At 43.8% G+C, this 23,091-nt stretch overlaps 2 protein-coding genes across 9 annotated transcripts in view; one reads left to right on the top strand and one right to left on the bottom strand.

Moving 5' to 3' along the window:
* Positions 1–20,335, top strand: part of LOC120043715 (brain-specific angiogenesis inhibitor 1-associated protein 2-like) — a 146,755-nt gene extending 126,420 nt beyond the window's left edge. Inside the window, exons 9-16 of one of the 8 annotated variants that reach the window (XR_005476501.1) lie at positions 1,513–1,680; positions 2,175–2,244; positions 2,517–2,718; positions 3,122–3,185; positions 4,390–4,543; positions 7,511–7,551; positions 18,594–18,636; positions 19,259–19,299. Coding sequence is in view for 7 of the 8 variants with exons in the window: in XM_038988269.1 (XP_038844197.1) it covers positions 1,513–1,680; positions 2,175–2,244; positions 2,517–2,718; positions 3,122–3,190; positions 4,390–4,543; positions 7,511–7,551; positions 19,259–19,328 (774 nt within the window). In the remaining variant the exon portion in view is untranslated. Of the gene's footprint in view, positions 1–1,512; positions 1,681–2,174; positions 2,245–2,516; positions 2,719–3,121; positions 3,191–4,389; positions 5,173–7,510; positions 7,552–12,829; positions 14,600–18,593 lie in introns of those variants that run through there. The other 7 variants (XM_038988271.1, XM_038988273.1, XM_038988269.1 and 4 more) reach the window with 7 other exon arrangements.
* Positions 1–23,091, bottom strand: part of LOC120043725 (gastrula zinc finger protein XlCGF57.1-like) — a 714,153-nt gene that overhangs the window by 631,212 nt on the left and 59,850 nt on the right. The gene's annotated exons all lie outside the window — the stretch shown is intronic.

Here is a 23,091-nt window from a genome sequence, read left to right as displayed (position 1 = left end):
CAGACCATATATGGATATACTGTAACTTCTCCTACACAACCTACACACACTATAGATACCAGACCGTATATGGATATACTGTAACTTCTCCTACACAACCTACACACACTATAGATACCAGACCGTATATGGATATACTGTAACCTCTCCTACACAACCTACACACACTATAGATACCAGACCATATATGGATATACTGTAAACTCTCCTACACAACCTACACACACTATAGATACCAGACCGTATATGGATATACTGTAACCTCTCCTACACAACCTACACACACTATAGATACCAGACCGTATATGGATATACTGTAACCTCTCCTACACAACCTACACACACTATAGATACCAGACCGTATATGGATATACTGTAACTTCTCCTACACAACCTACACACACTATAGATACCAGACCGTATATGGATATACTGTAACTTCTCCTACACAACCTACACACACTATAGATACCAGACCGTATATGGATATACTGTAACCTCTCCTACACAACCTACACACACTATAGATACCAGACCGTATATGGATATACTGTAACCTCTCCTACACAACCTACACACACTATAGATACCAGACCGTATATGGATATACTGTAACTTCTCCTACACAACCTACACACACTATAGATACCAGACCGTATATGGATATACTGTAACTTCTCCTACACAACCTACACACACTATAGATACCAGACCGTATATGGATATACTGTAACTTCTCCTACACAACCTACACACACTATAGATACCAGACCGTATATGAATATACTGTAACTTCTCCTACACAACCTACACACACTATAGATACCAGACCGTATATGGATATACTGTAACTTCTCCTACACACACTATAGATACCAGACCGTATATGGATATACTGTAACTTCTCCTACACAACCTACACACACTATAGATACCAGACCGTATATGGATATACTGTAACTTCTCCTACACAACCTACACACACTATAGATACCAGACCGTATATGGATATACTGTAACTTCTCCTACACAACCTACACACACTATAGATACCAGACCGTATATGAATGTATGTACAATATACTACTGTAGTTAATGTGTCATGTAGTGCAGGGTTCCCCAACTGGTGGCCCGTCAAATTTACAGTCTACAAATGATGATGTTCCGGCCCACCGATCACACGCTCAATACATTTCTTAACCTGCAGTGGCCCGTCAAATTTACAGTCTACAAATGATGAAGTTCCGGCCCACCGATCACACGCTCAATACATTTCTTAACCTGCAGTGGCCCGTCAAATTTACAGTCTACAAATGATGATGTTCCGGCCCACCGATCACACGCTCAATACATTTCTTAACCTGCAGTGGCCCGTCAAATTTACAGTCTACAAATGATGATGTTCCGGCCCACCGATCACACGCTCAATACATTTCTTAACCTGCAGCTGAATCTAGTTGATGATCCCTGCTGTACTGCATGTTTCTGAATGTATATATTCTGTGTTTCCAGAGGCTGATGGGTTCAGATGGGATGTCCATGGTGAACGGTACGACAGGACTCCACGGAGAGGAAGAGTACTGGACAGAGGGGGGTGGGTCAGTCTCCCAGCTCCAAGGAAGACCCTCCTCCCCCCAGGCCCCTTCCCTACCCCAGGGACAGGCCCCCACCCAGAGACAGGTCAGCACAGAACACAGAATTACTTAGATAGTATATACTGGTAGTATATTGTACAGTTGCTTGGCGATGGGAATGTACAATTGGTATCCTCCAGGGATCCATCTTAGTGTCTGCTAATGCTAAAATGTAATGTAAATGTGTGTCTGTTAATATTCAAGTGGATGCAGATGATTCTGTAACTGTTGCTTCTACACTGGGTCAAAACAAGCATTGTGATTGGTTGAGGAAGCGTTCTATGTGATTGGTAATCGCTTAGGTCACTTTGTTTTTGCCCATTCTAACGTTCAATTGAACAGTAACTGAATGCCTCGATGCCTGTCTGCCTGCTTTATAAAGCAAGCCACAGCCACGTGACTCACTGTCTGTAAGAGTGATCTATTTTCATGAACGGGGTAGTGTACCTAATAAACTGGCTACTGAGCATATATATATATATATCTCACACACACACTGTATGTAGATAATATACAGGTAATGCATGTATCTCTATGCAGGTCAGTGAGCACTACTCCAATACCCTGCCCGTCCGCAGGCCCCAGCCTGCCAAGAACAAGACCTCTGTTGGTAAGAGAACCTAAGCTAACTCTACTAGTCTCTGGCAGATAACTGTATACTGTTACGTTACTGTCTGGTAAGAGAACCGTATACTGCCAGCGTCACGTAAACAGGTTAATCTCCCCAAAGCAGATAGGAATAACAATGATGTTGTGAATCAGCTAGTCTTAGTAACCAAGTTAGCAACTAACATAGCATCTTCCTTAGTTAAAACTCTTCCAGGAGCCACATAGTGCTGTGTAGCGTGACACTGATGTCCCCCTTCTCCACCCCGGCCCCAGGTGAGACCCGTACCCTGCCCAGGTCTAGCTCCATGGCAGCGGGGCTGGAGAAGAACGGTCGTGCCCGTGTCCAGGCCATCTTCTCCCACGCGGCCGGAGACAACGGCACCCTGCTCAGCTTCTCTGAGGGAGACGTCATCACCCTGCTGGTCCCAGAGGCCCGTGACGGATGGCACTATGGGGAGAACGAGAAGAACAAGATGTAAGTGTGTGTCTGTCACAGAGACATGGGATGAAAGCTTGTGTGTTCAGTACTACATATCAATGGAGGCTGCTGAGGGGAGAACAGCTCATAATACTGTCTGGAACGGAGTAAATGGAATGAAAACCATATGTTTGATGCATTTGATACCATTCCACTTACTCCGCTCCAGCCATTACCACGAGCCTGTCCTCCCCAATGAAGGTGCCACCAACCTCCTGTGCTGCATATTAACCTGTAGACTGACATTCAGAACTGAGGATTTTGCGCAAGTCTTTGGTTAACATCAATGTGTGATTTCCACAGAAGTCAGAGTTAACCGCAGATCTCAAGAGGATTCAGCTCTAATGTAGTTTACAGCATGCGTCATCATCTTAACTCATCTTACCTGTTTCCCTGTCAGGCGTGGCTGGTTCCCCTTCTCTTACACACGTGTGCTGCCAGAGAGTGAGAAGGAGAAGCTCCAGGTGAAGTAAGTAGCTAATATCCTAGCCAGTACTATACCGTTCAGGTGAAGTAACTAATATCCTAGCCAGTACTATACCTTTCAGGTGACGTAAGTAAGTAATATCCTAGCCAGTACTATACCGTTCAGGTGAAGTAAGTAAGTAATATCCTAGCCAGTACTATACCGTTCAGGTGAAGTAAGTAACTAATATCCTAGCCAGTACTATACCGTTCAGGTGAAGTAAGTAATATCCTAGCCAGTACTATACCATTCAGGTGAAGTAAGTAACTAATATCCTAGCCAGTACTATACCGTTCAGGTGAAGTAACTAATATACTAGCCAGTACTATACCGTTCAGGTGAAGTAAGTAACTAATATCCTAGCCAGTACTATACCGTTCAGGTGAAGTAAGTAACTAATATCCTAGCCAGTACTATACCGTTCAGGTGAAGTAAGTAACTAATATCCTAGCCAGTACTATACCGTTCAGGTGAAGTAAGTAAGTAATATCCTAGCCAGTACTATACCGTTCAGGTGAAGTAAGTAACTAATATCCTAGCCAGTACTATACCGTTCAGGTGAAGTAAGTAACTAATATCCTAGCCAGTACTATACCGTTCAGGTGAAGTAAGTAATATCCTAGCCAGTACTATACCGTTCAGGTGAAGTAAGTAACTAATATCCTAGCCAGTACTATACCGTTCAGGTGAAGTAAGTAAGTAATATCCTAGCCAGTACTATACTGTTCAGGTGAAGTAACTAATATCCTAGCCAGTACTATACCGTTCAGGTGAAGTAAGTAATATCCTAGCCAGTACTATACCGTTCAGGTGAAGTAAGTAATATCCTAGCCAGTACTATACCGTTCAGGTGAAGTAAGTAACTAATATCCTAGCCAGTACTATACCGTTCAGGTGAAGTAAGTAACTAATATCCTAGCCAGTACTATACCGTTCAGGTGAAGTAAGTAATATCCTAGCCAGTACTATACCGTTCAGGTGAAGTAAGTAACTAATATCCTAGCCAGTACTATACCGTTCAGGTGAAGTAAGTAAGTAATATCCTAGCCAGTACTATACTGTTCAGGTGAAGTAACTAATATCCTAGCCAGTACTATACCGTTCAGGCTGGAACAATAATATGATAATGTCCAGTACCATCTCATCTCTTCACGGTCAGTAAAGATTGATTTGATTGACTGAATGATTGCTGTCCCCTCCAGTCTGCACCATGGGAAGAGCAGCAGCACCGGGAACCTGCTGGAGAGCGACATGTCTCTGCCCATGCCCGACTACGGCCTGACTGCCCGCCTGCTGGCACAGAGCCTGGCACAGAGCAGACCCAGGCCCTACAGCATGGCAGGCTTTACCACACAGGTCAGTGTTTGCGAGCGAACACGCAGTCGGACAGATGCTGACACACAGATGGAAGGACGCTGACACACACCAGGCCATGGCCCTACACCATTTTCTCTACACAACTGAAACAGACAGCCATATACTTCTAAAGACACACAACAAACACAATCTCCCACTCAGAACACGCCTTCTTCCCAGTAATCCACTGTGGTTGATTCATTCTGGAGAGTGGAGGTGTCTGGTCTGATTGGCTGTCTGGAGGACTCCAGACACAATCTCCCAATCCACTGTGGTTGATTCAGTCTGGAGAGTAGAGGTGTCTGATTGGCTATCTGGAGGACTCCAGTCAGTTTGGTGTATTGTTCTGTTAACACCATGTACTGTAAGGAGTAATACTGCAGGAGAACACAGGGATATAGAGTAGGAACATGGCTCTGGCGCCATCTGCTGGAGGCTCTCTTTCAATAACTGCTTTTATACATGAGAGTTTCTGAAAGTACATCTATAAAATAGACACTGTGTGAGTGATCATACATGACCATACTTGGGGCTCCCGAGTGGCGCAGCGATCTGAGGCACTGCATCTCAGTGCTAGAGGCATCACTACAGACCCTGGTTCGATTCCAGACTATCACAACCAGCTGTGATTGGGAATCTCATAGGGTGGCGCACAATTGGCCCAGCGTTGTTAGGGTCCAAACCGGGGTAGGCCGTCATTGTAAATAAGAATTTGTTCTGAACTGACTTTCCTAGTTAAATGAAGATGAATAAAAAATGTCAAATTAAAATACAGTTACGCACAGTCATTGATGTATCATTAGGCCATGCTAATGTTATCTTTGTAAGGTATTAACTATTAACGGCAGAATTTGTAAGGTATTAACTATTAACGGCAGGATTTGTGAGATTTAGGAATTAACTGTGTTAAGGAGTGTTCTAATGTAGGAATGAACTGTGTATTAAGGAGTAGAGGTCGACCGATTAGGATTTTTCAACGCTGATACCGACACCGATTATTGGAGGACGATTTTTATATATATATTTGTAATAATGACAATTTCAACAATACTGAATGAACAATGAACCCTTTTATTTTAACTTAATACAATACATAAATAAAATCTATTTAGTCTCAAATAAATAATGAAACATGTTCAATTTGGTTTAAATAATGCAAAAACAAAGTGTTGGAGAAGAAAGTAAAAGAGCAATATGTGCCATGTAAGAAAGCTAACGTTTAAGCTCCTTGCTCAGAACATGAGAGCAGATGAAAGCTGGTGGTTCAATATTCCCAGTTAAGAAGTTTTAGGTTGTGGTTATTATAGGAATTATGACGCATCGGCTATTTCTCTCTATACCATTTGCATTTCATATACCTTTTGACTATTGGATGTTCTAATAGGCACTTTAGTATTGCCAGCCTAATCTCGGGAGTTGATAGGCTTGAAGTCACAAACAGAGCTGTGCCTCAAGCATTGCTAAGAGCTGCTGGCAAACCAGTAAAGTGCTGTTTGACTGAATGCTTACGAGCCTGCTGCTGCCTACCACCGCTCAGTCAGTCTGCTCTATCAAATCATAGACTTAATTATAACATAATAACACACAGATATATGAGCCTTTGGTCATTAATATGGTCAAATCCGGAAACTATTATTTCGAAAACAAAACATTTATTCTTTCAGTGAAATACGCAACCGTTCCATATTTTATCGAGCGGGTGGCAACCCCCTAAGTCTAAATATTGCTGTTACATTGCACAACCTTCAATGTTATGTCATAATTATATAACATTCTAGCAAATTAATTACGGTCTTTGTTAGGAAGAAACACAGTTCGCAACGAGCCAGGTGGCCCAAACTGCTGCATATACCCTGACTCTGCTTGTACTGAATGCAAGAGAAGTGACACAATTTCTAGTTAAAATAAATGCATGCTAGCAGGCAATATTAACTAACTATGCAGGTTTAAAAAATATATATTCTTCTGTGTATTGATTTTAAGAAAGGCATTGATGTTTATGATTAGGTACATTTGTGCAGGATTTGTTTTTTCGCGAATGCGCTTTTGTTAAATCATCACCCGTTTGGCGAAGTTGAAGTAGGCTGTGATTCGATGATAAATTAACAGGCATCGCATTGCATATAATCAATGCAGGACAAGCTAGTTAACCTAGTAATATCATCAACCATGTGTAGTTAACTAGTGATTATGTGAAGATTGATTGTTTTTTATAAGATAAGTTTAATGCTAGCTAGCAACTTACTTTGGCTCCTTGCAGCCACAAGGTCCTTTTGATGCTGCACTCGCGTAACAGGTGGTCAGCCTGCCACGCAGTTTCCTCGTGGAGTGCAATGTAATCCGCCATAATCGGCGTCCCAAAAAGGCCGATTACCGATTGTTATGAAAACATGAAATCGGCCCTAATTAATCGGCCTCTATTAAGGAGTGTTCTAATGTTTTCTAATACATTTTAATTTATTTTTATTTTTAATCCCAGCCCCCGTCCCCGCAGGAGGCCGTTTGTCTTTTGGTAGGCCGTCATTGTAAATAAGAACTGACTTGCCCAATTCAATAAAGGTTCAATAAAACAAAATGTATTAAGAAACTGTGTTAAGGAGTGTTCTAATGTAGGAATGAACTGTGTGTTAAGGAGTGTTCTAATGTAGGAATGAACTGTGTGTTAAGGAGTGTTCTAATGTAGGAATGAACTGTGTGTTAAGGGGTGTTCTAATGTAGGAATGAACTGTGTGTTAAGGAGTGTTCTAATGTAGGAATGAACTGTGTGTTAAGGGGTGTTCTAATGTAGGAATGAACTGTGTGTTAAGGAGTGTTCTAATGTAGGAATGAACTGTGTGTTAAGGAGTGTTCTAATGTAGGAATGAACTGTGTGTTAAGGGGTGTTCTAATGTAGGAATGAACTGTGTGTTAAGGAGTGTTCTAATGTAGGAATGAACTGTGACATGATAATGTTCTTTTCCATTTCAGCCTGCCCTTGAGGACTATGACAGTCGCTTTGCTGCTGCAAGGTAAGAACCTTATTATCAACCGTCCTGAACTACTGACCTGGTAGTTACATTGAGTGGTATGAATGACTGATCACGATGTAGTATGAATGTGAACTACTGTACTGACCTGGGAGTTACATTGAGTGGTATGAATGACTGATCACGATGTAGTATGAATGTGAACTACTGTTATGACCTGGTAGTTACATTGAGTGGTATGAATGACTGATCATGATGTAGTATGAATGTGAACTACTGACCTGGTAGTTACATTGAGTGGTATGAATGACTGATCATGATGTAGTATGAATGTGAACTACTGACCTGGTAGTTACATTGAGTGGTATGAATGACTGATCACGATGTAGTATGAATGTGAACTACAGTACTGACCTGGTAGTTACATTGAGTGGTATGAATGACTGATCACGATGTAGTATGAATGTGAACTACTGTACTGACCTGGTAGTTACATTGAGTGGTATGAATGACTGATCACGATGTAGTATGAATGTGAACTACTGTACTGACCTGGTAGTTACATTGAGTGGTATGAATGACTGATCACGATGTAGTATGAATGTGAACTACTGTACCTACCTGGTAGTTACATTGAGTGGTATGAATGACTGATCCCGATGTAGTATGAATGTGAACTACTGTACTGACCTGGTAGTTACATTGAGTGGTATGAATGACTGATCACGATGTAGTATGAATGTGAACTACTGTACTGACCTGGTAGTTACATTGAGTGGTATGAATGACTGATCACGATGTAGTATGAATGTGAACTACTGTACCTACCTGGTAGTTACATTGAGTGGTATGAATGACTGATCACGATGTAGTATGAATGTGAACTACTGTACCTACCTGGTAGTTACATTGAGTGGTATGAATGACTGATCCCGATGTAGTATGAATGTGAACTACTGTACTGACCTGGTAGTTACATTGAGTGGTATGAATGACTGATCACGATGTAGTATGAATGTGAACTACTGTACTGACCTGGTAGTTACATTGAGTGGTATGAATGACTGATCACGATGTAGTATGAATGTGAACTACTGTACTGACCTGGTAGTTACATTGAGTGGTATGAATGACTGATCACGATGTAGTATGAATGTGAACTACTGTACTGACCTGGTAGTTACATTGAGTGGTATGAATGACTGATCACGATGTAGTATGAATGTGAACTACTGTACTGACCTGGTAGTTACATTGAGTGGTATGAATGACTGATCACGATGTAGTATGAATGTGAACTACTGTACTGACCTGGTAGTTACATTGAGTGGTATGAATGACTGATCACGATGTAGTATGAATGTGAACTACTGTACCTACCTGGTAGTTACATTGAGTGGTATGAATGACTGATCACGATGTAGTATGAATGTGAACTACTGTACCTACCTGGTAGTTACATTGAGTGGTATGAATGACTGATCCCGATGTAGTATGAATGTGAACTACTGTACTGACCTGGTAGTTACATTGAGTGGTATGAATGACTGATCACGATGTAGTATGAATGTGAACTACTGTACTGACCTGGTAGTTACATTGAGTGGTATGAATGACTGATCACGATGTAGTATGAATGTGAACTACTGTACTGACCTGGTAGTTACATTGAGTGGTATGAATGACTGATCACGATGTAGTATGAATGTGAACTACTGTACTGACCTGGTAGTTACATTGAGTGGTATGAATGACTGATCACGATGTAGTATGAATGTGAACTACTGTACTGACCTGGTAGTTACATTGAGTGGTATGAATGACTGATCACGATGTAGTATGAATGTGAACTACTGTTCCTACCTGGTAGTTACATTGAGTGGTATGAATGACTGATCACGATGTAGTATGACTGACTAGATACACAGCACTGACTAGACTGGGATATGAGAGTAAAAATAAAACTACAATGAACTAAAATATAAGCGCAACATAAGTTACAGTTCATATGAGGAAATCATTCAATTGGAATAAATTCATTAGGCCCTAATCTATGGATTTCACACTACTGGGAATACAGATATGCATCTGTTGGTCAGAGATACCTTAAGTAGGGGTGTGGATCAGAAAACCAGTCAGCATCTGGTGTGAACATGATTTGCCTCATGCAGCACAACATCACCTTCCCATAGAGTTGATCAGGCTGTTGATTGAGGCCTGTGGAATAGCTCTGCAAAGTTGCTGGATATTGGCGGAACCTGGAACACGCTGTTGTACACGTTGATCCAGAGCATCCCAAACATGCTCAATGGATGACATGTCTGGTGAGTATGCAGGCCATGAAAGAACTGGCACATTTTCAGCTTCCAGGACTTGTGTACAGATCCTTGCGACATGGGGCCGTGCATTATCATGCTGAAACATGAGGTGATGGTGATGGATGAATGGAACAACAATGGGCCTCAGGATTTCGTCATGGTATCTCTGTGCATTCAATTTGCCATCGATTAAAATGCAATTGTTGTCCTTATTTTATGCCTGCACATACCATAACCCCTCCGCCACCATGGGGCACCCCGTTCACAACATTGACATCAGCAAACCACTCGCCTACAGAACGCCATGTCTGCCATCTGCTCGGTACAGTTGAAACCGGGATTCATCTGTGAAGAGCACACTTCTCCAGCGTGCCATTGGCCAGCGAAGTCTGTTACGACGCATGTCAGGTCACGACCCTAATTAGGACTACAAGTATGCAAATGAGCTTCCCTGAGACTGTTTCTGACAGTTTTTGCATAAGTTCTTCGGTTGTGCAAACCCTCAGTTTCATCAGCTGTCTGGGTGGCTGGTCTCAGACAATCCCGCAGGGGAAGAAGCTGGATGTGGAGGTCCTGGGCTGGCATGGTTACACGTGGTTGGTCTGTGGTTGTGAGGTCGGTTGGATGGACTGCCAAATACTCCAAAACGACATTGGACGCAGCTTATGGTAGAGAAATGAACATGAAATTCTCTGGCAACAGCTCTTGTGGACATTCCTGCAGTCAGCATGCCAATTTCACACTCCATCAAAACTTGGGACATCTGTAGCATTGTGTTGTGTGACAAAACTGCACATTTTAGAGTGGCCTTTTATTGTCAACAGCACAAGAAATAAGCTGTATGGAAAAATTCGGATCTTTTACTTCAGCTCATGAAACATGGGACCAACACTTTACATGTTATGTTTATATTTTGGTTCAGTATAGATCATTAAAGACCGATATTGCTTTGATGTGGAAGTTTAGTTGTTTAGTCGGAGTTAAAACTTGGAGACACTGCAGCTCTTCAGGCTTTGGATAAAAGTGTCTGCTAAATGGCATATATTATATAAGACCAGTCTTGGATGTCCAGCTCTGAGGAAGCTTTCATTTCTCCTCTTTTTGGGTCTTGCTTGCTTTTTCCTCAGACTCCATAGCTGCTATATTGACTTGTGTTATTTAATGACAACAGCATTTCATATAACTAGTGTCTATAGTGCACTACTTTTGACCAGAGCCCTATGGGCCCTTTTCAGAAGCAGTGCAGCTAATTAGGAATAGGGTTCCATTTGGGACAGAGTTAGTTAATTGTAATCCAATCAGAAGTCAGATCCACTGCTGTGGGAGGAGAGGTTAACCTAGGTTAATCTGAAGAGATTGATTTATTTCTGTCTGTCTGACGATGGGGAAGGTGTGTGTGCGCAATCGCGTGTGTGTGTTTACTTGTATGTATGTGTGTTGTGACATATCGAATTACATCATTCTGACCCCATGTTGACATCACTGCTTGGTGAGGCTGGAGCTCTGATGAGCTCTGGTCTGGCGCTCCAAGTCCTTCTACATAGAGTTTGATAGAGAGCTCTTTTTTGCATCTTTGCCATAATGGCTTCTGTGACAGCATTGGTAGCACCATTGAGGGATTTCTCCATTTTAAAGGAAAACTCCACCCAAAAGCGATCTTTTGGTATTTGTTTCATTAGTCCATTGTTGACGTAGTACCAAAAACGTTTTACTTGTCAGCAATCAAGTTTTCAACATATGTAACTTCAACCAAAACTTTTTGGGGACTATGTCAACAATGGACTAATGAAACAAATACCAAAAGATCGCTTTTGGGTGGAGTTTTCCTCTAAAAGAAAGAAGGCAATTTCTTCTTCTTCTTCTTCTATTGACAGTCGGTTAACAAACTGAAATGATCAACACTGCCACCTGTAGTCTGTTGTCTGAACAGGTATAAATCCAAGGTTGGTTATTTACAACCACCTCCATTTATATAATGTTTGTTCCGTAGTATCATTCATTGGCTGATCCCTCCTGATGACCTGGATGGAATTATGTGATCCTTCCATAACCAATAGGAAGTCCCACCCAATTGACTGCTTCAAAATAGTGAATGTCCTCAATGGAGCTGTCCATGCTAAAACAGGCTTTGTTGCACTTGAGCTGTCTATCCAAGTCTATGGTCGTTTCACATACTCCTTTTGTTCCTGAATATCTGATTCTGGGTCAGATCTTGTATTTATAGACCTAATGGGCCCAGGGTGTCTCCACCCTAGAGGCACTGAACTCATCTTACACCAGACCCCCACTGCCAACCAGATGACTTGGATTACCTCATCACAAATGGCCTCTAGGTTACTTGGGTTGAATTTGCATATTGTTCAAAAAGACAAGTGATTCTGTGAAACATTCAAATTATCAATACATTCAATTTCTTTACCCTTCAAAAGTTAGTTTTCTGCTATCATCATTAATATTCAGATAGTGATATAGAGGCCTGGGTCGTGTTCATTAGGTTACCAAACGGAGGAAAACTGACTGAAACAAGTGGTACTAACCTGGACTTGTACAATAAGAAATGCAAATGTCTGTTGCAAAGCGTTTTATGTGTCCTAATGAACATGACCCTGATGAAGGGAGTCCCATCTCGGTAACTATGGCAGCCAGGTGTGTTTTGGTGTGGGAGGTTTAGGTGGGAGGGAGGTACTTGCTACTCATGGTGCGTGTTTGAGATGGACGACACTGCAGTCTGACTGTGCAGAACCACTGATCTCCAACTAACTAGTGATCACTACTCATCGTGTGATCAAGATGAGTGAGTCTGTGCCTTGTTCAAACTGATCCACTCAAAACAGGCTGATGGTACAGCACCCCTCTCCTCCCTACACCGCTCCTCCCAAATCCACCCCTGCCTGCCTGCCTTCCTTGCCTTGTGGCTGTCTTGTCCCTCCATCTTCTCTCGGAGTGTGTCTCTTCTCTTCCCACCTGGCAAGCTTCCTTTCTCTTTGTTCCTTGTTCCACAGTTCTGATCCCGATGGCAAATTGATTTCGACAGTGTGAGAACAGACAGACAGAGACAGCTCCCTACCGGATAGCACAGGGGCCTCCCCCTCTCTTCCCAGCCCCCCCTCCCCTTCCAGTCTCTCCCCAACAATCTCACCACTTAGTCTCTCCACCTCAATCTCACCCCTTAGACTCTCCCCCTTAGTCTCTCCCCCTCAGTCTCCCCTTAGTCTCCCCTTTAGTCTCCTCCCTGTATCCCCCTCCTCCCCCCTGCTTCCACGCACTCCTTCTCCAAGTGGAAGAGCTCCAAGTCTCATCCCTCCTTTCTGTCCTTTCTTCCTCTCCTTGATCCCTCCTTCACTCCTTCCTTCCTCGGGTCGGTGGCGGTGACAGTGGCGGTTGGTGGGTAGAGGATGAGGAGGGCGCTGAGAGGGAGAGCCAGGGAGGAGCCCGTCCACCAATCGGCTTGCAGCGTTTCCCACTCTGAGCTCTAAACTTTGAACTTCTCTATCTAATCAATGTCCGTGCGAGAGACAAAATGGACACTACTAACTCTCAATCTCAAACAAGAGACTGCCTTTGCCACTGCTTGTCTTTGACTTTCATGCATGTACATGGTTGTGTCATTTTGTTCAATCTGAAAAGACATGTTCGTGTACGGTACAAGTGCCAAAAATATCAACATTGTATACAGTCATTGTACTCACTCAGCCACTGGACTAAACTGCTTTTCTAAAGCACGTAGAATGACTAAACATGATAATGGAGACTTTGGATGTGTCAAATGGAACCCTATTCCCTATGTACATTTTGACCAGGGCCCTTAGGGGCCATTCTATAGGGAAGGGGTGCTATTTGGGACATAGCCTTTGTTTGCAGTGAGGCTGTGCAGATATTCTGTCTGTTGTTCCTTTGATATACACTATGTGGCGCTGCACTCATTGCCTGGTGTGACCTGTCAACGCTGATGTCGATTTGAGGTTTTTGTCGACTGCGTCATTATGCCTTACTTCTGAAATGTTCCTTTTTTCTGTGGTAGTTTAATGTGCAACTTAGGTTGTGGAATATAAATATCATAGTTTAACTTGGACACCCCTTCAAATTTGACACAAGAATCACTTTTGTTTTATCAACTTTTGTCTGGGTGATTATTACCATCCTAGACAAATTTCGTATTTTTCTCTTCTTATGATTCTTTAAATCAAGATGATTATTTTGAAAAAAATATTAAGAAATGTTTCACAGTGCAAAATATATCTGGTTTCAAATCACACTATATACATCCAGTCCTTTCTAGGACCTCCTCCAAGCCATCCCATGAGTGGTCAGTCTGAAATATTCATTTGATGGACCTCAGTTTGGACCTTTTCTGACCCCTGAATATGCTCTTTCAGCAGTTGGGGCAGTCATCATTGACCCCTCTACAACTATTTGAACCTTCCATGACCTTTGTCTAATTTTCTCCATAACTGCTGTGATCTAGTTGAAGGAAAGTACAAACAACATGTTTAATAATATGATTATCATCGTATGTTCTGAGTGATTATGTCCTTTTTTGGTCTTAATTTCTTTGAAAAATGCGTTAAGTGTTGTTGTAAAAAGATTTCCAGAAAAATACAAAATATTTATTTGAATAATATAAAAAGTAATTATTATCTTTGAGCATGCTACGGCGCAATGATCAGAAATGTGATACTCTTGAACTTTGACATTGAATGTATGGTGACTTTTTACAAAAAGTATTCTAAATAAAACATATCTATATATTAATAAACAGTTTGTTCAGACGAGAGATCTGTTCTGTCAAATTAATGACTTAAAAAATATATATTTTTGAAATTATTTTATAATTTTTTTTTTTTTTTTTTTGATTGACATCAGAATGTTTTGGACCAGTACTGGCCAAACTTGTTCTTTTTTCTGCCATCTTTTTTATTTGTGAATCATCACTCATCACATAATTTCCCACATATTAAGTATTGTCATGGCGTCTGCATCGTCCACACCTCATCCTCTATGCACTACCTCTGGCATCCCATAGCAACCAAGCTCTGATCGCCACGTCATCATGATGTGATTTGAACCATTTGAGTATCAGTGTGTGTGGTGAATGTGTGTGTTTGTGAATGGCACTATAGATGTGTTCCTTTCCTTCCAGCCTCCTCTCCTTTCCTTCCTACCTCCTTTCCCTTCCTGCCTCCTCTCCTTTCCTTCCTGCCTCCTCTCCTTTCCCTTCCTGCCTCCTCTCCTTTCCTTCCTTCCTCCTCTCCTTTCCTTCCTGCCTCCTCTCCTTTCCTTCCTGCCTCCTCTCCTTTCCTTCCTTCCTCCTCTCCTTTCCTTCCTGCCTCCTCTCCTTTCCTTCCTGCCTCCTCTCCTTCTTTAGACAGTATGTCTCTAGTTTTGCTGCCATGTGAATATAATCCTGGTTTGTATGAGGGTTATAGCCTGAAGCCGTAGGACGCATCCCAAACGACACCCATATTCCCTACACAGTGCACTACTTTTGGTCTCCCGAGTGGCGCAGCGGTCTAAGGCACTGTATCTCAGCAGTCACTACAGACACCCTGGTTTGATTCCAGGCTGTATCACAACCAGCCGTGATTGGAAGTCACATAGGTCGCCGCACAATTGGCCCAGCATCGTCCGGGTTTGGCCGGTGTAGGCCGTCACTGTAAATAAGAATTTGTTCTTAACTGACTTGCCTAGTTTAAATAAAGGTTTAATTTAAAATATATATATTTGACCAGGGCCCATATAGGGTGTAATTTGGGACGCTGCCCTAGTTTCTGGCTCTGTGGATGTAGATCTAGTAGAGCAGTGGTTCCCAAACTGTTTATGTTACTGTACCACCAACTGTTTCTTTTACTGTACCACCAACTGTTTCTGTTACTGTACCACCAACTGTTTCTGTTGTGCCCGGAGTAACCCCCCCCCCGTGAATTTTACCAATAACCCTGTGGTCTCATGAGTCTTTTCAAGTACCCCCTGTGTATAGTCCTAGTACCCCCTGTGTATAGTCCTAGTACCCCCGGTGTATAGTCCTGGTACCCCCTGTGTATAGTCCTAGTACCCCCGGTGTATAGTCCTAGTACCCCCTGTGTATAGTCCTAGTACCCCCGGTGTATAGTCCTGGTACCCCCCGTGTATAGTTCTAGTACCCCCGGTGTATAGTCCTGGTACCCCCCGTGTATAGTCCTAGTACCCCCTGTGTATAGTCCTAGTACCCCTGTGTATAGTTCTAGTACCCCCTGTGTATAGTCCTAGTACCCCCGTGTATAGTCCTAGTACCCCCTGTGTATAGTCCTAGTACCCCATGTGTATAGTTATAGTACCCCCGGTGTATAGTTCTAGTACCCCCTGTGTATAGTCCTAGTACCCCTGTGTATAGTCCTGGTACCCCCTGTGTATAGTCCTAGTACCCCCGTGTATAGTCCTGGTACCCCATGTGTATAGTCCTAGTACCCCTGTGTATAGTCCTAGTACCCCTGTGTATAGTCCTGGTACCCCCCGTGTATAGTCCTAGTACTCTCTGTGTATAGTCCTAGTACCCCCCGTGTATAGTCCTGGTACCCCATGTGTATAGTCCTAGAACCCCCCCGTGTATAGTTCTAGTACCCCCCCGTGTATAGTCCTAGTACCCCCCGTGTATAGTCCTGGTACCCCCCGTGTATAGTCCTAGTACCCCCCCGTGTATAGTCCTAGTACTCCCTGTGTATAGTCCTGGTACCCCCCGTGTATAGTCCTAGTACCCCCCGTGTATAGTCCTAGTACTCTCTGTGTATAGTCCTAGTACCCCTGTGTATAGTCCTAGTACCCCCGTGTATAGTCCTAGTACCCCCTGTGTATAGTCCTAGTACTCTCTGTGTATAGTCCTAGTACCCCTGTGTATAGTCCTAGTACCCCCGTGTATAGTCCTAGTACTCTCTGTGTATAGTCCTAGTACCCCTGTGTATAGTCCTAGTACCCCCGTGTATAGTCCTAGTACCCCCGTGTATAGTCCTGGTACCCCCCGTGTATAGTCCTAGTACCCCCTGTGTATAGTCCTAGTACCCCCGTGTATAGTCCTAGTACCCCCTGTGTATAGTCCTAGTACCCCATGTGTATAGTTATAGTACCCCCGGTGTATAGTTCTAGTACCCCCTGTGTATAGTCCTAGTACCCCTGTGTATAGTCCTGGTACCCCCTGTGTATAGTCCTAGTACCCCCGTGTATAGTCCTGGTACCCCATGTGTATAGTCCTAGTACCCCTGTGTATAGTCCTAGTACCCCTGTGTATAGTCCTGGTACCCCCCGTGTATAGTCCTAGTACTCTCTGTGTATAGTCCTAGTACCCCCCGTGTATAGTCCTGGTACCCCATGTGTATAGTCCTAGAACCCCCCCGTGTATAGTTCTAGTACCCCCCCGTGTATAGTCCTAGTACCCCCCGTGTATAGTCCTGGTACCCCCCGTGTATAGTCCTAGTACCCCCCCGTGTATAGTTCTAGTACTCCCTGTGTATAGTCCTGGTACCCCCCGTGTATAGTCCTGGTACCCCATGTGTATAGTCCTGGTACCCCCCGTGTATAGTCCTAGTACCCCCCCGTGTATAGTCCTAGTACCCCCCGTGTATAGTCCTAGTACTCTCTGTGTATAGTCCTAGTACCCCCCGTGTATAGTCCTGGTACCCCATGTGTATAGTCCTAGAACCCCCCCGTGTATAGTTCTAGTACCCCCCCGTGTATAGTCCTAGTACCCCCCGTGTATAGTCCTGGTACCCCCCGTGTATAGTCCTAGTACCCCCCCGTGTATAGTTCTAGTACTCCCTGTGTATAGTCCTGGTACCCCCCGTGTATAGTCCTGGTACCCCATGTGTATAGTCCTGGTACCCCCCGTGTATAGTCCTAGTACCCCCCGTGTATAGTCCTAGTACCCCCCGTGTATAGTCCTAGTACTCTCTGTGTATAGTCCTAGTACCCCCCGTGTATAGTCCTAGTACTCTCTGTGTATAGTCCTAGTACCCCCCGTGTATAGTCCTAGTACTCTCTGTGTATAGTCCTAGTACCCCCCGTGTATAGTCCTAGTACTCTCTGTGTATAGTCCTAGTACCCCCCGTGTATAGTCCTAGTACCCCCCGTATATAGTCCTGGTACCCCCCGTGTATAGTCCTAGTACTCTCTGTGTATAGTCCTAGTACCCCTGGTTGTGGAAACCTGTAGTAGAGAAGGTGCTGTGCTATAGGCTTTTTACACATCATGTCTGCAGACAAACATCAGGCTGTGACTTGGCTAAGTTGAGGGCATGAAAATGTGTATTGTCAGTCTTCCATCATTCTTCACAAATCCAGTCAAAGAGCTGGCTTCCCAGACACAGATGAATCCTGTAGTCTTGGAACAAAAATAATTTCTCAAGTAACCATGATTTTTAAACCAGGAATAGATGACTCCCCAAATGGAACCCTAATCCCTTTATAGTGCGCTACTTTTGATCAGGACTCTGGTCTAAAGTAGTGCACTATATAGAGAATAGGGTTCCGTTGTGGACACATACCAGGTTTAATTTGTGCCTGGGAAATGAACCCTATATCAGTTAACGTATGTATGTTCATCTGACATCAGACTAACTAGCTGTGCCAATGCCTTTAAGAACTGTGACCTCACTATGCATGACTTCACTATGAGAGATGAGCTTTAAGCACCCTATTCCCTACATAGTACACTCAAACGTAGTGCACTGCATAGGGAATACGGTGCAGTTTTGGATGCACACTAAGGCAGTCAAACCCAAGGGTTTTCTTTACCTTCCAGTTTGGGTCCAGAAATGTCCCGGTTCTGAAAGAACAGGACGTCAGTAAGTCACCAGCCTCCATCGCCGCTCGCTCGCTCACTCACTCAGCCAACCAACTAATCACACTCTCTCTGGTTCTCTCGGCTGTCATTGGCTGTCTGGCTTCAGTAAGGTGCTGGATATCCCTGTTTTTGTTTTTTCCTTTTCCAACCTTCGACCTCTCTGATTGGCTTTCCTTCCTGAGGCGGGGTTTCTTCCAGCCAATCCAGAAGGCCCTGGGTTGCAAAATAATGTTTTTCCATGGAGGTAAAAGTGTCAGAAGACTCCTAAGTCCTTCTAACCCTGCCTGTCTGTTCTGTACTCTGAGTACATGTTTAACACTTCACTCCAATAATAAGCACTACAGCATTGTTTGTTCTCGCCTGCATGCTGCCTCTAACATTCACTTTATAAATATTAACTACAGACACACATTCAGAAACCACAGTATTTAGTCAGTAGAGAATGGCTACTGTTATTGTACTTTCTGGTTTCTATAGGGGTCACTATAATCTACCAAACAGCAGACTGAAGATAAATACCTTAGGGTGGGTGATGAGTTGGGATTAGGGGTTTGACCCAAGTGTCTTCCATGTGTGTTCTATCCAGACTAAACATCTCTCTTCCTTGCTCCCTCTCTCCACAGTGACCGAGCCCTGGAGATTTACTTCAGACAACCCATCAATGATGACAGATCAGCCCCTATATTCTACTAGCAGGGGCCCTCACAGCACCCCTGTGGGTCCATGGCCCCTCAACCTCCCCTTAACACCTCTCTAGGCCCCTGGCCCCTCGCCATCCCCTTAACACACCTGTAGGTCCCTGGCCTCTCACCCTCACCTCACAGCACCCCTGTAGGCCCCTGGCCTCTCACAGCACCCCTGTAGGCCCCTGGCCTCTCACCCTCCCCTCACAGCACCCCTGTAGGCCCCTGGGGCTCCCTGGCCTCCGATCCTCCTCTCACAACACCCTTGTAGGCCCCTGGGGGTCCCTGGCCGCTCATCCTTCCCTTAACCACCCTGTAGGGCCCTGGGGGTCCTTGGCCCCACCACCTCCCCCTAACCAGCTTGTGTGTCCCTGGCCCCTCGCTCTCCCCTTAAGACCCCTGTAGGTCTCTGGCCTCTCTAGCTGTCACAATACTGATAATGATGAACATATATTTTTAATTTCTATGTTCCTGTAACTTTAAATAATGTACAGCAAACTGTCTAAGAGGTTGATGGTAAATACTGAGAGGGAGGACAACGTGTGGTATCTATATTGGTTATATTACAGTAAATTGATAGTTACACTGGATGTAGATGTACAGTATAACATAAGTACATTTGTAAATACTTTTTCATTTAAAACTATTACTTGATATTTTAAACCAAGTATGCCCAACGCTCTTCCTGAAGATCTACCATCCTGTAGGTTTTCAATCCAACCGTAATCAAACACACCTGATTTCACTAGTTAAGGTCTGGGTGACCTGCTAATAATTAGAATCAGGTGAGTGAGTGAAAAAGTACAGGATGGTAGGTCTTCAGGAAGAGGGTTGGGCAGCCCTGCAGCAGGCCTACATGCTAGCCTAGAACTGCTGTCAACTAGGATGGGCGTTAGGGAGGCTCCACCACTACACTTACACTGCCTTGCAAAAGTGTTCACACCCCTCGGGTTTCCTCACATTTTGTTGGTACAAAGTGGGATTAAAAATAAATAAATAAAACATTTTGTCAATCTACACAAAATACTCAAGTCAAAGTGTTTTATTGATTTAATATGAATAGAGATTACATAACAAAAATATAGTCGTTACATAAGTATTGAGCCCCCTAAGTCAATACATTTGACTTAGGGGGCGATTACAGCTGTGTCTTCCTGGGTAAGTCTTTTAAAGCTTTACACACCTGGATTGTACAATATAAGCCCATTTATTATTTTTAAAGTTCTTCAAGCTCTGTCAAGAAGTCTCGCTATTGATTTAAGCAGATTTATGTCAAACTGTAACTTGGCCACTCAGGAACATTCACTGTCTTCTTGGTAAAATACTCCTGTGTAGATTTGGCCTTGTGTTGTAGGTTATTGTCCTGCTGAAAAGTGAATTCCTCTCCCAGTGACTGGTGTGAAGCAGACTGAAGCCTCAAGGGTTTTTGCATGTGCTTAGCTTCATCCCGTTAAACTCCCCAGTATTTGCCGATGTCAAGCATACCCATACCGTGATGCAGCCACCACCATGCTTAAAAATAAGGAGGCAGTTAGTTACTCAGTGTTGTTGGATTTGCCCCAAATGTAAGGCTTTGCAGTGGGGTTTTTTAAGTATTAATTTTGTGCCTTGTTGCATACAACATGCACGTTTTGGAATATTTTTATTCTGTATATTTGTATTGTTCTTTTCAATCTGCCATTGTAAGTCATTATTGTGGAGTCTCTACAATGTTGTTGGGCCAACCTCAGTTTTCTCCCATCACAGCTTTTTTTAAATCACCATGGTGACATCCCTGAGGTGTTTCAATCCTGCTGCTCAGTTCAAAAGGAGGACTGCATCTTTTATGTGTCTGGGTGGTTAAATACACCATCCACATAATAATAATTTACTTCACCATGCTTAAATATATATTCAATGTCTGATTTGTTATTGTTACCCATCTACCAATCACTGGCCTTCTGTATAAGGCTTTAGAAAGGTCCCTGGTCTTTGTAATTTAATCTGTGCTTGAAATTCAATACTTGACTGAAGGCAGATGGTGTATGTGTGGGGGACGGAGGAAGGGTTAGTCACTAAAATATCATGTCAACCCCTATTACACACAGTGAGTCCATATAACTTCAAATGATATTAGTCACATGCGCCGAATACAACAGGTGTAGACCTTACAGTGAAATGCTTACTTACGAGCCCCTATCCGACAATGCAGTTTAAAAAAAATATGAATAAGAATAAGAGAGAAATGTAACAAGTAATTAAAGAGGAGCAGTAAAAAATAACATGTACAGGGGGCTACCGGTACAGAGTCAATGTGCGGGGGCACCGGTTAGTTGAGGTAGTATGTACATGTAGGTAGAGTTAATTAAAGTGACTATGCATAGATGACAACAGAGAGTGGCAGTGGTGTGGAGAGGGGGAGGGCAATGTAAATAGTCTGGGTAGCCATTTGACTAGATATTCAGGAGTCTTATGGCTTGGGGGTAGAAGCTGTTTAGAAGCCTCTTGGACCTAGACTTGGCGCTCCGGTACTGCTTGCCGTGTGGTAGCAGAGAGAACAGTCTATGACTAGGGTGGCTGGAGTATTTGACCATTTTCAGGGCCTTCCTCTGACACCGCCTGGTATAGAGGTCCTGGATGGCAGGAAGCTTGGCCACAGCGATGTACGGGGCCATTCGCACTACCCTCTGTAGTGCCTTGCGGTCGGAGGCCAAGCAATTGCCATACCAGGCAGTGATGCAACCAGTCAGGGATGCTCTCGATGGTGCAGCTGTAGAACCTTTTGAGGATCTGAGGACCCATGCCAAATATTTTCAGTCTCCTGAGGGGGAATAGGTTTTGTCGTGCATGCTTCACGACTGTCATGGTATGCTTGGACCATGTTAGTTTGTTGGTGATGTGGACACCAAGGAACTTGAAGCGCTCAACCTGCTCCACTGCAGCCCCGTCGATGAGAATGGGGGCGTGCTCGGTCCTCTTTTTCCTGTAGTCCACAATCATCTCCATTGTCTTGATCACGTTGAGGGCACTATGGTGTTGAACACTGAGCTGTAGTCAATGAATAGCATTCTCACATAGGTGTTCCTTCTGTCCAGGTGGGAAAAGGCAGTGTGGAGTGCAATAGAGACTGCAGCATCTGTGGATTTTTTGGGGTGGTATGCAAATTGGAGTGAGTCTAGGGTTTCTGGGATGATGGTGTTGATGTGAGCCATGACCAGCCTTTTAAAGCACTTCATGGCTACAGACTCGAATGCTATGGGTCGGTAGTCATTTAGGCAGGTTACCTTCGTGTTCTTGGGCACAGGCACTATGATGGTCTGCTGAAAACATGTTGGTATTATAGACACGGACAGGGAGAGGTTGAAAATGTCAGTGCAGACACTTGCTAGTTGGTCAGCGCATGTTCGCAGTACACGTCCTGGTAATCCGTCTGGCCCTGCGGCCATGTGAATGTTGACCTGTCTTAAGGTCTTACTCACATTGGCTGCGGAGAGCGTGATCACACAGTCTTCCGGTACAGCTGGTGCTCTCATGCATGTTTCAGTGTTATTTGCCTCGAAGCGAGCATATAAGTAGTTTAGCTCATCCGGTAGGCTCGTGTCACTGGGCAGCTCTGGGCTGTGCTTCCATTTGTAGTCTGTAATGGTTTGCAGGCCCTGCCACATCCAACGAGCATCAGAGCCGGTGTAGTACAACTCGATCTTAGTCCTGTATTGACGCTTTGCCTGTTTGATGGCTCGTCGGAGGGCATAAGCTTCTGGGTTAGAGTCCCGCTCCTTGAAGGCGGCAGCTCT

Source organism: Salvelinus namaycush, chromosome 3 (assembly GCF_016432855.1).
Source record: "Salvelinus namaycush isolate Seneca chromosome 3, SaNama_1.0, whole genome shotgun sequence".
Taxonomy (NCBI): Eukaryota; Metazoa; Chordata; class Actinopteri; order Salmoniformes; family Salmonidae; genus Salvelinus; species Salvelinus namaycush.
The sequence above is the reverse complement of the archived record's forward strand: the minus strand, read 5'-3'. Positions and strand labels throughout refer to the sequence as shown.